Genomic DNA, 15,544 nt, shown 5'->3' with positions numbered 1-15,544 from the left:
TAAATATAGCTGTATTTTAATCTCCCTGATACAGTAGTAGTTTCTTTTCTAGTATCTCTAGAAGATTCTTACTCACGCTCTTGTCACTTACATGGAACACTTACCCTAGTGAGAATGAGACTTTTGGAAACCTTAGAAGAATGAAGTAATCCCAATGTGATCTTCAATTTCTCAAAGAGATCCCTCATTTCACCACGCCGGCGCCGCTCATTGGCAGTGTGTGTGCGGCGATAATAAGCAAAAGCTTCTGCTTCTTTCTGTAATTTTTCACTCCAGTAATCAGGCTTCAGTTTTAGAGGCATTGGTGAAGCCTGTCCAAACAAAAGATTACCACCTAAATATCTTTCACATTTATAGTCCCTCTTCCACTATCCTAGATGGCGTGGCTGTATGTCAGACACCCACTGTCTTCTGCTTGGACCATCATAACAGCTTTCTAATTTGTTATCTTAACTACCCTACAATCTATCCTTCCTCCAAACCTACCTTCAACAGCGTACATTCTTAACAACATTTAAAACTCAAACTTCATTTTTCAAAAATTCATTCTTGATCCTCAGGAAGCCTTACTTAAGCTTCCCTTCTCTTTTATTTATTCCATTTCAGTTTTATAAATTATTTACTATAAAGAATAATGTACACAGGCTTTTAAATATAAGTTTTTAAAAAATTTATAATGAAAAGCAACTGTGTCCTGCACCTGTACAAGAAACCACAGAAACAATCACTTGATGCTTTTAGCTGACATTTCTGGCTCTTAAATTTATACCTAAGTAGTAAATAATAATGTAAGCTCATGCTTTTCAATTTTCAAGACTATCCATTTACTTCCTGCTACACAGAAGAGGATTTAGCTCATACCACTCTTACCTCATTTTACCATCCCATCTTTCTAATATAGATGTATCATTAACTTTAGTTCTTCTACTGACTCCTCTGCATCAATCTCACTTCACCAACAACAGACAGTACCTCTGTGTAAAATGAGGGTATCATCACTCGTTATCCTTCCTCTTATTTTTTTCTCCCCTCTTTATATCATCCCAGTTTGTCATTGTACTTAAACATTTACAAGACTGAAATTAAGTCTTTTCATACTTTATTCATACATTATACAAGTTTTAGAAAATCACTAACAGTGGCTACCCTATTTTGACAATGTGGATACTATTCATGCAAAATAATAATAATAATAGTTACATTTCCTGTCTTCTCCAGTTTCTTCATTTGTGTTTTTCCCTCTCTAATGCTTCTGGCTGTCTTCCTTTTAATCTGGCAAACTCTGCTACTACCCCAAAACTTTAATATAAAATCACTGTCTTTCTGAAGTTAAACTCATTCAGCATTAGTATAGTATGAGAGAATAAAAAATGAAAGAAAATACCAAATTTAAATAAAGCAAAACACTACACATAATTTGGGCATAAAACTAGGATATTTATGACCTAATTGTAATAATTAGGGAATAAAAATGAATTATATAAATAAGCTATATGAAATTCTTACATCTAAAAAAATTTTAGGATGAATAAAAAAATATATACAAAATGATTACAAGCTACTAAATATGTTTCACAAAATGATACACGCATATAAATATGTTTCACATGACCTCCCCATAAAACAGCTCAAGGGAACTGTTTGAGCTGTTTTTTTAAACTCAAACTAATCATACCAAGTGTCTTTGAAAGGACTCGAATACCACCCTGAGCTAAACCCAATCTCCATCATTGTCTTTGTCTCTTAAATTAAGAAGACTTTATGACAACTATGACATTATCTAATTAAAACGGCAGGAAATTTATGAAAATTGATAAGCACGCTGATTTTTATAAACTCCATACCCATTTCTTAAAAGACTTTATGTATTTATTTTTAGAGAGAGGGGAAGGGAGGGATAAAAGGAAGGTGAGTAAGAAACATCAATGTGAGAGATACATCGATCAGTTGGTTGCCTCCCATATGCGTCCTGACTCATAGCAACTGGGGACCAAACCCACAGGCTAGGCATGTGCCCTAACTGGAATCAAACTGGCAATCTTTCACTATGCAGAATGACACCCAACTGAGCCACACTGGTGAGTGCTCCATACCCATTTTAATTCTTCTAAATCATCATCTGGGTACAACAGAGAATTAAGAGAGGGGAAAAGGCATTAACAATATAATTTCATTAAGGATTTTATTTTTAAGATTTCATTTATTTTAGAGGAGAGGGGAAGGAGGGAAAAAGAGAGGGAGAAGAGAAAATCAGTTGCTCTCACATGTGGTTGCCTCTCCCATTCCCGCTACTGGGACCTGTCCCGCAACCCAGGCATTGTGCCTTGACTGGGAATCCAACCCTGTGGTTTGTAGCTGGCACTCAATCCACTGAGGATACCTACCCAGGGCTCATTAGGGTTTTTAAAAGGCTGATTGTATTAGGTCACTGGTAAGACTAACTCTGAATGTGCCTAATATAGCTAATGTTGTTTTGACCCTAAGGACAAATGTTATCAATTTTATTAAATGAAGATTATCATTAAATAGATTATAAATACCTTTCGACTCCTTTCAGCAGCTTTTCATCCACAGAAATATGGGGTACGGCATCTAGGTAAAGACAGTATTTTTCAATGTCTTAGTGAAATTCAACAACTTCAGACCTATTTCATAGTAGTATTAATCCAAATCATCCCAAATTGTCTAACTTGTAAACCAGCTTCTTTTCTCCAAGGTCAGGATATGTGCCAGTATACTTTATTCTTTTCTCTTAGAAACAATGTCCAAATTGTCCCTAAAACTAATTACTTTTTCAATCACACACAATATTTCAGACATACAAACCCTATATAAACAAGCGTATCATGAAAATCCAAGCAGTTACCACTGAGCTTGAGAAATAAAAACCTTAAGAGATCCTACATGCTGCCTGCTCAACCACATTTCCTTCCTTCTTTCTCATAGGTGAACACTCCCAAACTGAGTTTATCATGCAAATATGTATCATTTTACTAGATATGTAGGATGTATCCCTAAACAGAAAGTATTACGTGGCACACTTTAAACATTATATATTAAGTATATCTTTCTTAAGTGATCTGTTTCACTCAAAATTACAACTAAGCCATGTTAATACATATAGTTCTAGTTCCATCATTTTAATTGCTATGCAATATCCAAAAGTGTGAATTTTCCAAAGTTTGGTTTTTCAAAATGTTAGTAGTCATTTAGGTTTCCAAATTTTCACAGTGCTACAATGGATACCACTGTACACACTGCTTACATCCCATATCTAACCCCGTGTGTGTGTGTGTGTGTGTGTGGTGTGTGTGTGTGTTAGGGCATATACCTAGGAGTGGAATTGATGGGTACAAGGCATGCACCTCTTCAACTTTAGTAATGTCACACTTCTCTACAATGGGTAATGACAATTTACACACCCCACCTGTAGTATGTTCCCATTGCTCCATAGCTAAATAATAGTGCTATCATAATTTCAATTTTTGCTAATCTCATTGCAAAATTGTGACTTCAGAGTCACTGTGGTTTAATATGCATTTCCCTAATTTATTTGTGAGATAAACAAATTTTCATTGTTACTGGCATCCAGGTGTTCTTGTATGAATTGCCTCAGATACCCATTACTTCCTTTTCTAAATGAATCATTTTTCTTACCAACTTGTAACGGTTATTTTATATCCTTGATACTAGTCCTTTGTCAAACATTATTTTCTGAATTGATTTAGAGAGAGGAAGCCAGGAGAGAAAAAGGAACAGGGGTGGAGGAAAAGAGAGAGACAGAGCAAAACATCGATTTTGTTTGTTGTTCTACTTATTTATGTGTTCATTGGTTGATTCTTAGATGTGCCTGACCCGGGACTGAACCCACAACCTTGGCGCATGAGACAAGGCCTCTAAATCAACCGAAGCTAAACTAATACTGTTCAACACTATTGCAAATCTTTTCCTTCTAGTCTGAGTTTGCCTTCTCATTGCTTTTATGGTGTTCTGACAGACAAAACCTGTTAAATCCTTAAAATCTGTCCCCTTACAACAGTTTTGTGCCGTATGGCTGTTGTGTGTTATTCTTGGCCCTTTATTCAGCTTACCAACATGGTATGCCTCCATCTAATGAATTCTTCAATGCCTTTCAATACCATTTTATACAAGTCTTGCAAAACTTTTGTTGACAGTCCAGGTTTTTTTCTAGTTGCTATTGTACATGGTAGTTTTAAGATTACACTTTTTTTACTTGTCATGTATTTAGGAACTCAATTTCAGTATGCTGAACTTAAGTCCAATTAAGCTTTTAAGACAATTTAAACCCTTTCAAACCCTAAACCAACAGGCAACTGAGTAGCCTTCAAATAGCTCTGAAGTGAAAAAAACTATAGGACTATCTTCCCCTTTCACAGACATTCTCCAAACATCACTAAAGAATTACTCTCATCTTCCAACAGCATGGATGGACCTAGAGAGCATTACACTAAGCGAAATAAATAGAGAAAGATTAAGTACCATATAATTTCACTCATACGTGGAATCTAATGAACAAAATGAACTAAAAAGTGTAACAGAGACAGGACTCATGGACAGAGAGCAGGATGACATCTGTTGGGGGTGGGGGTTTGAGAGATTGAGCAAAAATTTTTTGAGAGAGAGAAAAAAGACTCAGGGACACACGACACAGGGTGGTGACTGCTGGTGGGGAGAAAGAATGGGGGAAGGTAGAGGAGGGTATCGGGGTATAAATGGTGATAGAAGGAGACTAGACTTGGGGTGGTGAACACAATATAATGTACGAAAAATGTGTTGTGGAATTGTATACCTGAAACCTGTATAATTTTGTTAACTAGTGTCACCACAATAAATTCAATTAAAAAAAAAAGGATTACTTTCTCAACTCATTGCTATTTTATATGGTGGTTAATGAGCTAACAGGAAAAGCACAATGTCTAGCACAAAGAAAGAACTCCTATCATCTTTCCCTTCTTTCTCTCATCAGCATATGGCTCACTAAAACAAAAAATTAAATAAATTATCCTGAGCCAAGTCATCATGTCCTCTCTATTTTCATCTCATCAATGTAACAGGTAGAAAAATTTCCCAAACTGTACCTTACCTGTTCATCTAGTAAGTAACCTAATTTAGCATTTACTGTCTTATTCTTAAAAGACAAAGAAACTAACCTTTCCTAGTTAGTTTACTGAGTAAGCCCACTGTGTCAGTTATGCTAGTTGCACATATTATCTCATTTAACACTTCAAATGGGGACATTTTCCTCACTTCAAAGGTAAGGAATCTAAGATTCAGAGGGATTAAAGGCTTAAACAGCTACAAACTAGCACTAGTATGTTAATACTAATGTGTAGCTCCTCTCCTCATCTACTAATCAGAAAAATAGCTAGAGGAATAAAGGGACCAGGTCAGTTACTCAAAGTTCTTAAACAGAACGGTTTTGTTTATGATAAAAAAATAACCCAAAAAGAAATAAAACTTACGTCTGTTTAAAAGTCTGTGTGTGGGCAGCTGTGGTCTTCATGTGGTCAACCTTAATTTCCTCAGAGAGTTCTTCCACAGTCTCAATGTCCACCTGCTCCTCATCATCCTCAATGTATTCTACACAGTTTATCTGAATATAGCATTCCAATAGTAAAATAAAGTATTGGGATGCAAAACACACCTAAACTATTCAACTGAATGTTCCCCTCATAGAAACCAACTAGTGCTAGCGCTAAATCTTATACCATGAGTACTGATAATCCCAAACTTATAATTAACCATAAAAAGGAATTAAATAAGAACATATATAGAGAGCCAAACAACCAAAACTACATTATTTATCACAGCATATACGTTAAACAGACATCATTAGATTGAACAGAGTCCCTAAAAATCTATATTGGTGCCACAGTGTTATTTCTAGTGGGCAAATCCAGGTACAGATATATTAAACCTGTATAAACCTTAGATCAAATACAGCAAAAGAAAATTTGGAAAAGGGAAAAGTAGAAAAAAGAAAAAATTCGGGATCTATTTTAAGAATGCTATCATAACACTCATAGGTACAGAAAACAGACTAATGATTACCCAGAAAGGGGGATGAGTTTCAGGGACTGGGTGAAAAAGGTTTAAGAAATTCAGAAGTACAAATTGGTAGTTAAACAGTCACACAGATGTAAAGTACTATAGGGAATATAGTCAATAATATTGTAATGACCATGTATGGTGCCGGTGGGTACTGGAAATACTGGGGAGAACACTTTGTAAGATATATGACTGTCTAAACTCTATGTTATACACCTGAAACTAATAATAAAATAACATTAAATATAAAATGTAATTGAAAAAATTTTGTAAAAAGAGTGCTTCATCCCTGGCTGGTGTGGGTCAGTGGATTGAGTGCCAACCTGCGAACCAAAGGGTCACCGGTTCGATTCCCAGTCAGGGCACATGCCTGGGTTGCAGGCCAGGTCCCCAGCTGGGAGTGCACAAACGGGAAGCATACACTGATGTTTCTCTCCCTCTCTTTCCTCCTTCCCCTCTCTCTAAAAATAAATGCCTTAAAAAAAAAAAAAAAAAGGAGTGCTCCATCGCTAACCCCATATGAGATACCCACAAAAACATATTCAAGGCAGATATAAAATACAGACCACATCTTTAAGTCTCTCAACCCCTCAGAATGAGAGCTTTTGAAGAATTTCAGATATCGAAGCAGCCCAGGCTTGCTGTACTTGCTAATTATACCAAAAAATGAGTCGATCAGTAAGCATTTATTGAGCGCCTGTCACAGAAACTTACTGTGCGTGTTATATAACAAAATATACATATTATGATATATGCAGATATTTTTTAAGTCCACCTTTAAAAGTAGTGTGTACTATGCTAGAAACTAAACAGGGAAAATGTTATCTATAATCATACTGTACCAGAGAGGTACAACTCAAAGCATCCCAATCACCTTAATAAGTCTATATTTAAACTTGTTGTAAACATTACTTACCCTGAAATTACAGACTTTATAAGGCTGACAGACACTAAAAGCCATCATTTATGTCCCCCAATTTAAGCGCAAAGCAAACAATATATATTAAATTTAAACAATGTAAACATATATTAAAATTAACTAAAAAATATTAACTCTAGGAAGCTAAATCAACAGTCCCAACAGAATCTAAACAGTCTGCATAATAACATAGGCAGAAGCTTTATAAAATTCAAACTGAAGAATGTCTGCCTACTTCATGGCTTTAACTTCAGGCTTTGTAAATAATATCTAATAAACTTCACAATGGAAGGTTTAAATTAAAGAGGCTACTCACAACTCTCCTTACACTAGTCCAACATAATGCTAATCACAAGCATGAAGATATCATAAGTATATACATGTACATAAATACAATGTAGAATTTAGATTTTAGAGATCTTTTAATTTAATGCCCTTACTTTTAAAAAGGTCAGTGTACCTTTTATGTCAGATTCCCTTTTAGGAAATTTAAGCAATGCCACCCTGTATAATTAAAATACTCTAAAGGTTCTATTAAGTCAAATATTATGATAGCAATAGTTTTCACTGGTTTTAAAGTTGGACTGTTTTTGGTCTGATGTTTACCCAGGCTGACTTACAATGGAGACTCTGCAAAAAGCGCAAGGAGATCTGCAATCTAACTCCCAAACTCAGTGAATTCAGATTCTTCAGCTACCTACAGATGTCTGTCCTCAAAAAGGAGTAGGCTAGAAATAGAATGTAAGGCAAATGCTATAGAATCATCCAATTTTAGAGCTAAATCCTCATTTTATAAATGAGACAACTGAGGTTACAGAAATACCCAACACAAAAACATTAAAATATTTAAACATTTTACTTTTAAAATACTAATCTTTTTGTTATGTTTTATCTGTATAAGGTGTTAAGTATTAACATACAAGGACCAGGTAATATAGAGTCTGAATGAAATCAAAGAAGTGAGTTCTAAAACAGTCCACTGCATAACAATGAGTGCAGGGCCCCTTATTATCTGCTCCTGAAGAGAGGGACTCCATTTAGATTTTAGGGCACCCACCGGGAACAAAGTATAACCTCCCTACAATTTACACCAGAACCCGTATCAGGGGTCAGCAAACCATAGCCCACCACCTGTTTTGGTAAATAAAGTTTTACTGGAACACAACCTACTATACTCATTCACTTCTTATTGTTTATGACTGCTTTCACGATACAACAGCAATTGAGTAGTTGCAAGAGCAAGCCATCTTAGCCTGTAAAGTCTAAAATATTTACAATCTGGCCTTTTATAGAAAAAGTTTGCCCAACTCCTGCCCTACATCATACCTGATTCTCAAGGCACTTAGTTGAGTAAATACAACCCAATATAGGAAGCTACAAAAATGACTTCAGAAAAATAAATTATAAAGGTCATATTTCAAAGGAAGACAACAAAAGTTCAGGATATAAATTCTAAAAAGTATTTAATTTTAGGAGATAATTAAAAAGCAACTTAAGGCACGATCATATTAAAATATTAAGTGGTATTTTCCATTTTCCTCCAAAAAGAACATCTCTCTAAAGGCAGGTAGGTAATTTCTCCCCCAGTTCTAAGGTCACCCACTCCCTGTTTTTTATGTATCTACCAGATAAGCTAGAATCACTTTATACAGAAAATTAAGGGGGGGGGGGGGGACAAAAAACAAAAAAAAACAACAAAAAAAATGGAATCAAATGGGAGCAGTGGTTTCAGGATTTTTTTAAACCTAACTTGATAGGGAATCTAAAATATCTATTCCCCAAAGGCTTAAGCCAGCCTTTCCAAAATATCAGACAAGTCTCAAGAACAATATAAGCTCAGTAAATGTTACCTGACTGACACAGACTAAAACTACAAAGTCATTTAATTATGGTCTAAATCTAGGCATCCAATTGCATAAAGGTCTTAGTGATTCTTCTGAAAAGCTACTGTCTCTAATAAATCATTTAAATCCTTGAGGTTTCAGTCACAACAAAAATGGGCTCACCACCTTTTCTACATCATCAACCTCCTCACTCTGGTAGTCAGAAACAACATCCACAATCTCATCAATAGAATCATCGGTTTTCTCATTCTCATCTTCGTCTTCTTCTTCCAAATCCAAAACATTTAAGTCAGGATTGCTTCTCCCACCCTTTTTCTCTTGCTTTGGTTCTATCTGTTCTCTTGATAGCAGGAAGTGACCTTGAAAATGTCCTTCCCCTCTGCTCCCTTTTGTAGCTCTCCTAGGAACAATGGAGAAGGCTGAAGAACTAGAAATCCTACTCCAAGAATCACATTCAGTTTTTAAAACTCTGGTATTCTCAGCAGTTCCACTTTTTCCAAGTAAATCAGAGATGGGTTGTTCCTGATGAAACAAATCTGAACTTTCCTGACAAGTCTTTCTTTCTTTAATTAACTGTTCGTCTGCCTCTTTTTTGAACTCTTGTGAAGTTCCAACACATTTCTGGGTCAATGGGCCCTTTAGATGTTTTCTCCATTTCTCCCTAAGACTGTCCATTAGAGAGTCACCATGTCCCTTCTCCTTGGCCTCTGGCTGTGGATTAGACTGATGCTCCTCCACAACTGTATTCCCTGATAATTCGAGTTTACAGTCTTCCTTAGAGATGATTGGAAATTTATTTGATTTTTCCTCTAAACAGTGCTGTTCCACTTTCACATTACCAAGTTTTTTAAGCTGCATATTACTTATACTTTGGACTGTCACATTACTGGCTCTTTCAGAAATGGTCTTAACTTCTAGAAGAGTTAGCTTTTTCTTTTGGAAGTGTTATGATTCCTAATCCCATCTTCATCAACATCTTTATAGTCTTCATTTGTATGTGACCCAGTGATACACGAGTGCTCAGAAGGCTTAACAGGACCTTCTTCTGTAAATGGAATTCTTCATCTAAATGATCATCCCCCATCTTCCACGTTACCAGTCAGGGTTTCTTCTGAGGCAGCTGCTCCTGAGTTTTGCTTTATTACATTAGCCTCGGAGTCTATAGCTTCTCCTTCGAATGTAGCACCTTCTTAGTATCCTGTTCTCTTTTAAAAGCTTGTTCCGTCTTTCTGGTCTGCATTTTGGGACTCCTCTCTTCATCTGAAGAGAAGCAACATGTTGAAGAATGGAGCTGGGAACAGGGCTTTTGTCCTGGAAGCTGCAACAAGGCAAAACTACCAGACTGGAAGAGGAATGAGGCTGGCTGTACCAGCAGGCTGTCCTCCTGAGCATATAGGTTATTTTGGTTTCAGAGGTTGTTTTACTTGCAAAGCTTGTGGGTCAGGAGGGGAAATCCTCAGGGTCAATGTACCAGACTGAGACACAAAGCTAGGTCCAGAAGAAAGCAATGATGGTTGCCTGAGTGATAACATTCACATGCTGGAGAAGACCCAAACAAGCCTGGAATACAGGACTCATAACTGAAAAAGTAGAGGATGAAGCAGCCGATGGCGGAGTCTCTGAAGGCTTGGAAGGAGTGGGTAACCGGATTCCCATCACAGACCCTGGTAAGAAAAAGGAAACTTGAAAATCACCAACTGCCCATATTAAGACTTCCACGGTATGCTTTTCTTTTTTTGGACATGTGACTTTAAGAGACTAAGAAAGACCAATCTGGTATATTAACGTATCATATATTCAAATTGATTCAACAAAAGAAAAACTCATCAGAAGATCTCCAGTTTTATACCTGGGTTCCGAAACATGACAGGCTGCAAGTTGGGCTGGGTATTAGAGCTTCGAAGCTGATGCAAACGGGAGGAGCTGGACAATCTGCCCATTAGGGTTGCCTGAAAAGGTTCATTCCACTGGGCTCCTAATAGGTTGCAAGACCATCCGATGTCCTGGAAGTTGTGTGTTTGAGGACAGGTCTAAGAGTAGGGGAACCCTGCTGTACTTGAATCAACAACAATCGATGGTCCAGCACGTTTCACTGGGTTAGGAGAAACCTGCGGAGTAGGCCACTGGAATCTGTGGGGCATTTTCTGAAAAACAGGAAACAGAACCATATTATCAGAATTTCCCTTTTAATACGTGTAGGAAAAATATGACATAGATTCTGATGATGCTACAAATAACTTCTAATTTGAATTATAAAACTGGTGAAATCCTGTATATCTCGATAACATTATTTAATAGTCCTATGGCTGAGAACAATTTATCTTAAACCTAAATATTAATCAGACATTGCAGCCTTACATTTAGGCTGGTTAAATGTAAGGGGGGGGAAAAAAACATCAATTGTCAACAGGCGCATTTAAAAGATAATGCTACCTAATAAAAAACATGAGTTAGGCCTCTAAATCTGGAATGTCATTAAAGCTAAAGAGGTCATTCATGACAAAATTCCCTTCCTCAACTTTAAAATTCAGGCTGTAACACTTACTAGATTTATGACTTAGTTTTCACAGGTCATATTCAAATAAGATAAAGGACTAAAAATCAAGAAGTATGAAATACTTCTTGACTTTTAAAATTCACTGTCAAATAAGTGTAAAGATTTGTGGAAATTATTTTCATAAAGAAGAAAAATACAATTTAATTCCATTCCAAATGGAATGAAATTAAGAGATATCAAAGAAGTAGGAAATAAAGCCTGGTTAGGTAAGAAGCAAAAGACAGTTCTAAAAAAAAAAACCAAAAACCAAAAAAAACAGAAAACGCAAAGAATTTAAATCAAGAAGATGTGAATTAAGAGATTTAAAAACCATTAATGGTACCTAAAGATGCACTTTAATGCTTGGAAGAGAATTTAGAAATACCAAAGACATGGAAAAAAATAATGTAAGTAATCTACAACAGAGGTTTCTGAGGGACTTCCAGCCAAGATGCAGGCATAAGTAGACAGGACACACTGCGCCTACTCGCACAACCAAAAGAAAGAAACGACAAATTTAAAAACACAAAAAAACAGAGGACTTCCGGCAAGATGGAGGCACAGGTGGACGCACCGCACCTCCACACACAACCAAGATTGGAACAACAATTTAGAGGCAGAGTAACACCTAGAACTGACAGAGAATTGATCTGAATGGAAGTCAGACAGCCAAGAAGTTGAAATAGACCCGTTCATCCAGACCAGTAGACCAGTAGGAGCAGCGGAGAAGAGCAGCCAGGCAAGGGGTCACCGAGCAGAGAACAGGGAGAATTGGGTGCATAAGGCAACCGGGAGCGCGTAAGACATCTGGGGCGCCCCAAGATCGCAGCGGGTGGACCCTGAGTACGCAAGCGGCAGCCGGCAGACCCTGTGAGGCAGCAATTGTGGAGCAGGGCAGATCCCGCAACCCAGGATCCCAGGGAAGGGACTGAGGTGCAGGAGAACGGAGCTACTGCCATTGTTCCCTCCCGCCCCTGCCCGCTCCCCCACATACAATCTAGCAACTGGGGTGCCAAGCCCTGGTAAACACCTAAGGCTCCGCCCCCTCACCGTAACAGGAGTTAACAGACCAAAAAAAGAGAGAGAGAGAGAAAGGCTCAAACAGAAGCACAAATCAGTGCCCCAGGACTCATGCTCTTGAGCAACCAAGAGATAGCTAACCTATCGGATGCACAGTTCAAAACACTGGTGATCAGGAAGCTCACAGAATTGGTTGATTTTGGTCTCAAATTAGATGAAAAAAAAATGCAGGTTACCATAAAAGAATGAAGGAAAATGCACATGGGAACCAATAGAGATGGGTAAGGAAACTGGGACTCAAAATCAACAGTGTGGACCAGAAGGAAGAGAGAACATTCAACCAGAACAGAATGCGAAACAAGAATTCAAAAAACGAGAAGCTTAGGAACCCTCCAGGACACCTTTAAACGTTCCAACATCCGAATTATAGGGGTACCAGAAAGGGAAGAGGAAGAGCAACAAGTGGAAAACTTATTTGAACAATTAAGGAAGAACTTCCCCATTCTGGCAAAGGAAATAGACTTCCACAAAGTCCAGGAAGCTCAGAGAGTCCCAAAGAAGTTGGACCCAAGAAGAAACACACTAAGGCACATGATAATTACTTTAGCCAAGATTAAAAATAAAGAGAGAATCCTAGAAGCAGCAAGAGATAAGGAGGCAGTTACCTACAAAGGAGTTCCCATCAGACTGTCAGCTGATTTCATAAAAGAGACCTTATAGGCAAGAGGGGCTGGAAAGAAGTATTCCAAGTCATGAAGGCAAGGGACCTACACCCAAACTTGCTCTACCCAGCAAAGCTATCATTTAGAATGGAAAGGCAGATAAAGTGCTTCCCACATAAGGTCAAGTTAAAGGAGTTCATCATCACCAAGCCCTTATTTTATGAAATGTTAAAGGGATTATCTAAGAAAAGAAGATAAAAATATGAACAGTAAAATGACAGCAAACTCACAATTATTAACAACCACACCTATAACAAAAACAAAAGCAAACTAAGCAACTACAAACAGGAATAGACCACAGAAATGGAGACCACATAGAGGGTTATCAACAGGGGAGTGGGAGGGGGAAAAAGGGGCAAAAGGTACAGAGAATAAGTAGCATAGATGGTAGGTAGAAAATAGGGAGAGGGTAAGGTTAATATAGGAATGAAGGAAGCCAAAGACACTTTGTATGTATGACCCATGGACATGAACTAAAGGAGGGGAATGTGGTTGAGAGGGGGTGTGCAGGGTGTAGAGGAATAAAGGGGTAAATGGGACAACTATAATAGCATAATCAATAAAATATTTTTTTTAAAAAGTAATCTACAGACAGATTTCTGGCCATGGGGATAAAGAGGTAGGAATTATGATAATAAGCATAAATGAAACTGATCTAACAATACCATTCAAATAGTGAAATTATTTAAATTGTTAATAAATCTTTTCATTATTTTGTCACTAAATAGAAAAATCATCAAACCAGACAACACAAAGACTTAGTTTAACATATAATATCCTATCAGACAGGCACTCTGCCCATGAAACATATCAAATTTCTAAAAGAAAGTCAAGTTCCTAACATGACAAATTATACATAGGAGATCCATGACTTTCTCTTGAAAAATAAAACACAAAAACCAAACTTTATGAAAAAAAGTGTGCAATTTAAACCAAAAAAAACAACACATTCATCTATTATATGTGAATTAAGAAACATGATAAAGCATTAATTTCCTGTACATTTCCATTTAAATTAAATTTTAGAAAGTGATTCGAAATTATTCCAGTTCCAAGAATGAAAGCAACCTTTAATACACATACACTACCTTTCATGCTAACAATGCCATTGTTTACTAAAATGTGGGAGGACAAGAAGGGGCAAGAGAGAAAAAAGGGAAGTCAAATGAAAAAGCACACATATTTAATTGCCTGAGTTGGGACCCTCTCTGAACCTAAACAAAAATTACAAACTTCCTCAGCTGTAGCAGTTATCTAAGTTAGCTCCATTTGTAAATAAGCAGATTAGAAAATCTGTTAACATTAGTATTTTTTCAAGTGGTATTACAGATAGGTTTTAGGTGGTTTATAAATATAAAATAACCCTATATCACATTGTCAGAAAAGTAATTCACTTTTCAATTTTAATCTTTTGATTTGATACAAAAGTACCAGTGTTTTATGTATGTCTTTAATATTATGCCAGCATTTTCTAGCTTTCTCATTAAGAGAGAGCAGGCCACATGCTAAGAACATACTAGAATATCTAGCTAGAACTTATCATTTTTATTATTGTTTTCCAGTGCATTTATTTACGGGGTTAACCTCTATTTTAGCAAGGAATGGTGGTTTCCAAGTACAAGAAGATTGCTCCTTTTAAAAATAAACTTAATTATACAAATGAGTTGATTTAAATTTAAAAAGTCACCATAGTACAAACAGGAATGAGAGCAAAGTACATGAATGTATAATGAGTGACTAAAATTGGGAGAAACAATGAATTACAAAAAGCTCAATGACTTTATAATTTCATGACAGATTTAAAAATATAAAGAAAGGTTGGAATCACTATGGTTTAGAAAACATACAGCTGTATTTTGCCATGTATAATGATTACATACCATGGGTATAATAGTCCTGCATATAATGTGCACAACGCATGAGTACGCATTATGCACAGGAGCACATTATACATGGCAAATACAGTAAACTTTGAGATTCAATAGGAAATCAAAGCAGTTTCATCAACAATGATCTCATTTCCAAAGTGATAAATTAAACTAACCATTTTTTATGTGCTTATTAGGGGGAGAAAGCAGAGACAAACACATTTAATATTGATTCACTTTTCCTTCCAACAGAACTTCAACTTATAACTAACTCCCAAGACACTTCTTTCCTAAGATATCAACAGGCATTTGGACCATGTCACTAAAGGCAAATTTAGTAGTAAAAACATCAATAACCAAGAAGAACTACTGTTGGCTATTTATTTTCCCTCAAAGCTGGCAAAGTCTCTCACTCTTTTCCACAGTAATTCCTCTCCGAGTGCGCTAAGAAAACTACTTACTTTAGTTAAATTAAAATAGAAAAATTACCAAAGTCTAAAATACTCCTATTTCAAATTCACTTAACATAAGCCAATGAGAAAAATTTTAAATAAAAAGTTGATAAA

General features: G+C 36.5%; 1 protein-coding gene across 1 annotated transcript in view; it reads right to left on the bottom strand.

The window, feature by feature from the left end:
* MGA (MAX dimerization protein MGA) overlaps positions 1-15,544 on the bottom strand; it is a 99,684-nt gene that overhangs the window by 9,086 nt on the left and 75,054 nt on the right. The window contains 16 exon segments of the mRNA XM_028506376.2: positions 105-311; positions 2,541-2,592; positions 5,484-5,614; positions 8,998-9,768; positions 9,771-10,009; positions 10,012-10,049; positions 10,051-10,082; positions 10,084-10,134; positions 10,136-10,177; positions 10,179-10,346; positions 10,348-10,496; positions 10,682-10,745; positions 10,747-10,854; positions 10,856-10,906; positions 10,908-10,949; positions 10,951-10,976. Of these exon segments, the coding sequence (XP_028362177.1) occupies positions 105-311; positions 2,541-2,592; positions 5,484-5,614; positions 8,998-9,768; positions 9,771-10,009; positions 10,012-10,049; positions 10,051-10,082; positions 10,084-10,134; positions 10,136-10,177; positions 10,179-10,346; positions 10,348-10,496; positions 10,682-10,745; positions 10,747-10,854; positions 10,856-10,906; positions 10,908-10,949; positions 10,951-10,976 (2,171 nt within the window).

Source organism: Phyllostomus discolor, chromosome 1 (assembly GCF_004126475.2).
Source record: "Phyllostomus discolor isolate MPI-MPIP mPhyDis1 chromosome 1, mPhyDis1.pri.v3, whole genome shotgun sequence".
NCBI lineage: Eukaryota > Metazoa > Chordata > Mammalia > Chiroptera > Phyllostomidae > Phyllostomus > Phyllostomus discolor.
Note: the sequence above shows the minus strand (reverse complement) of the source record. Positions and strands in the feature narration are given on the sequence as shown.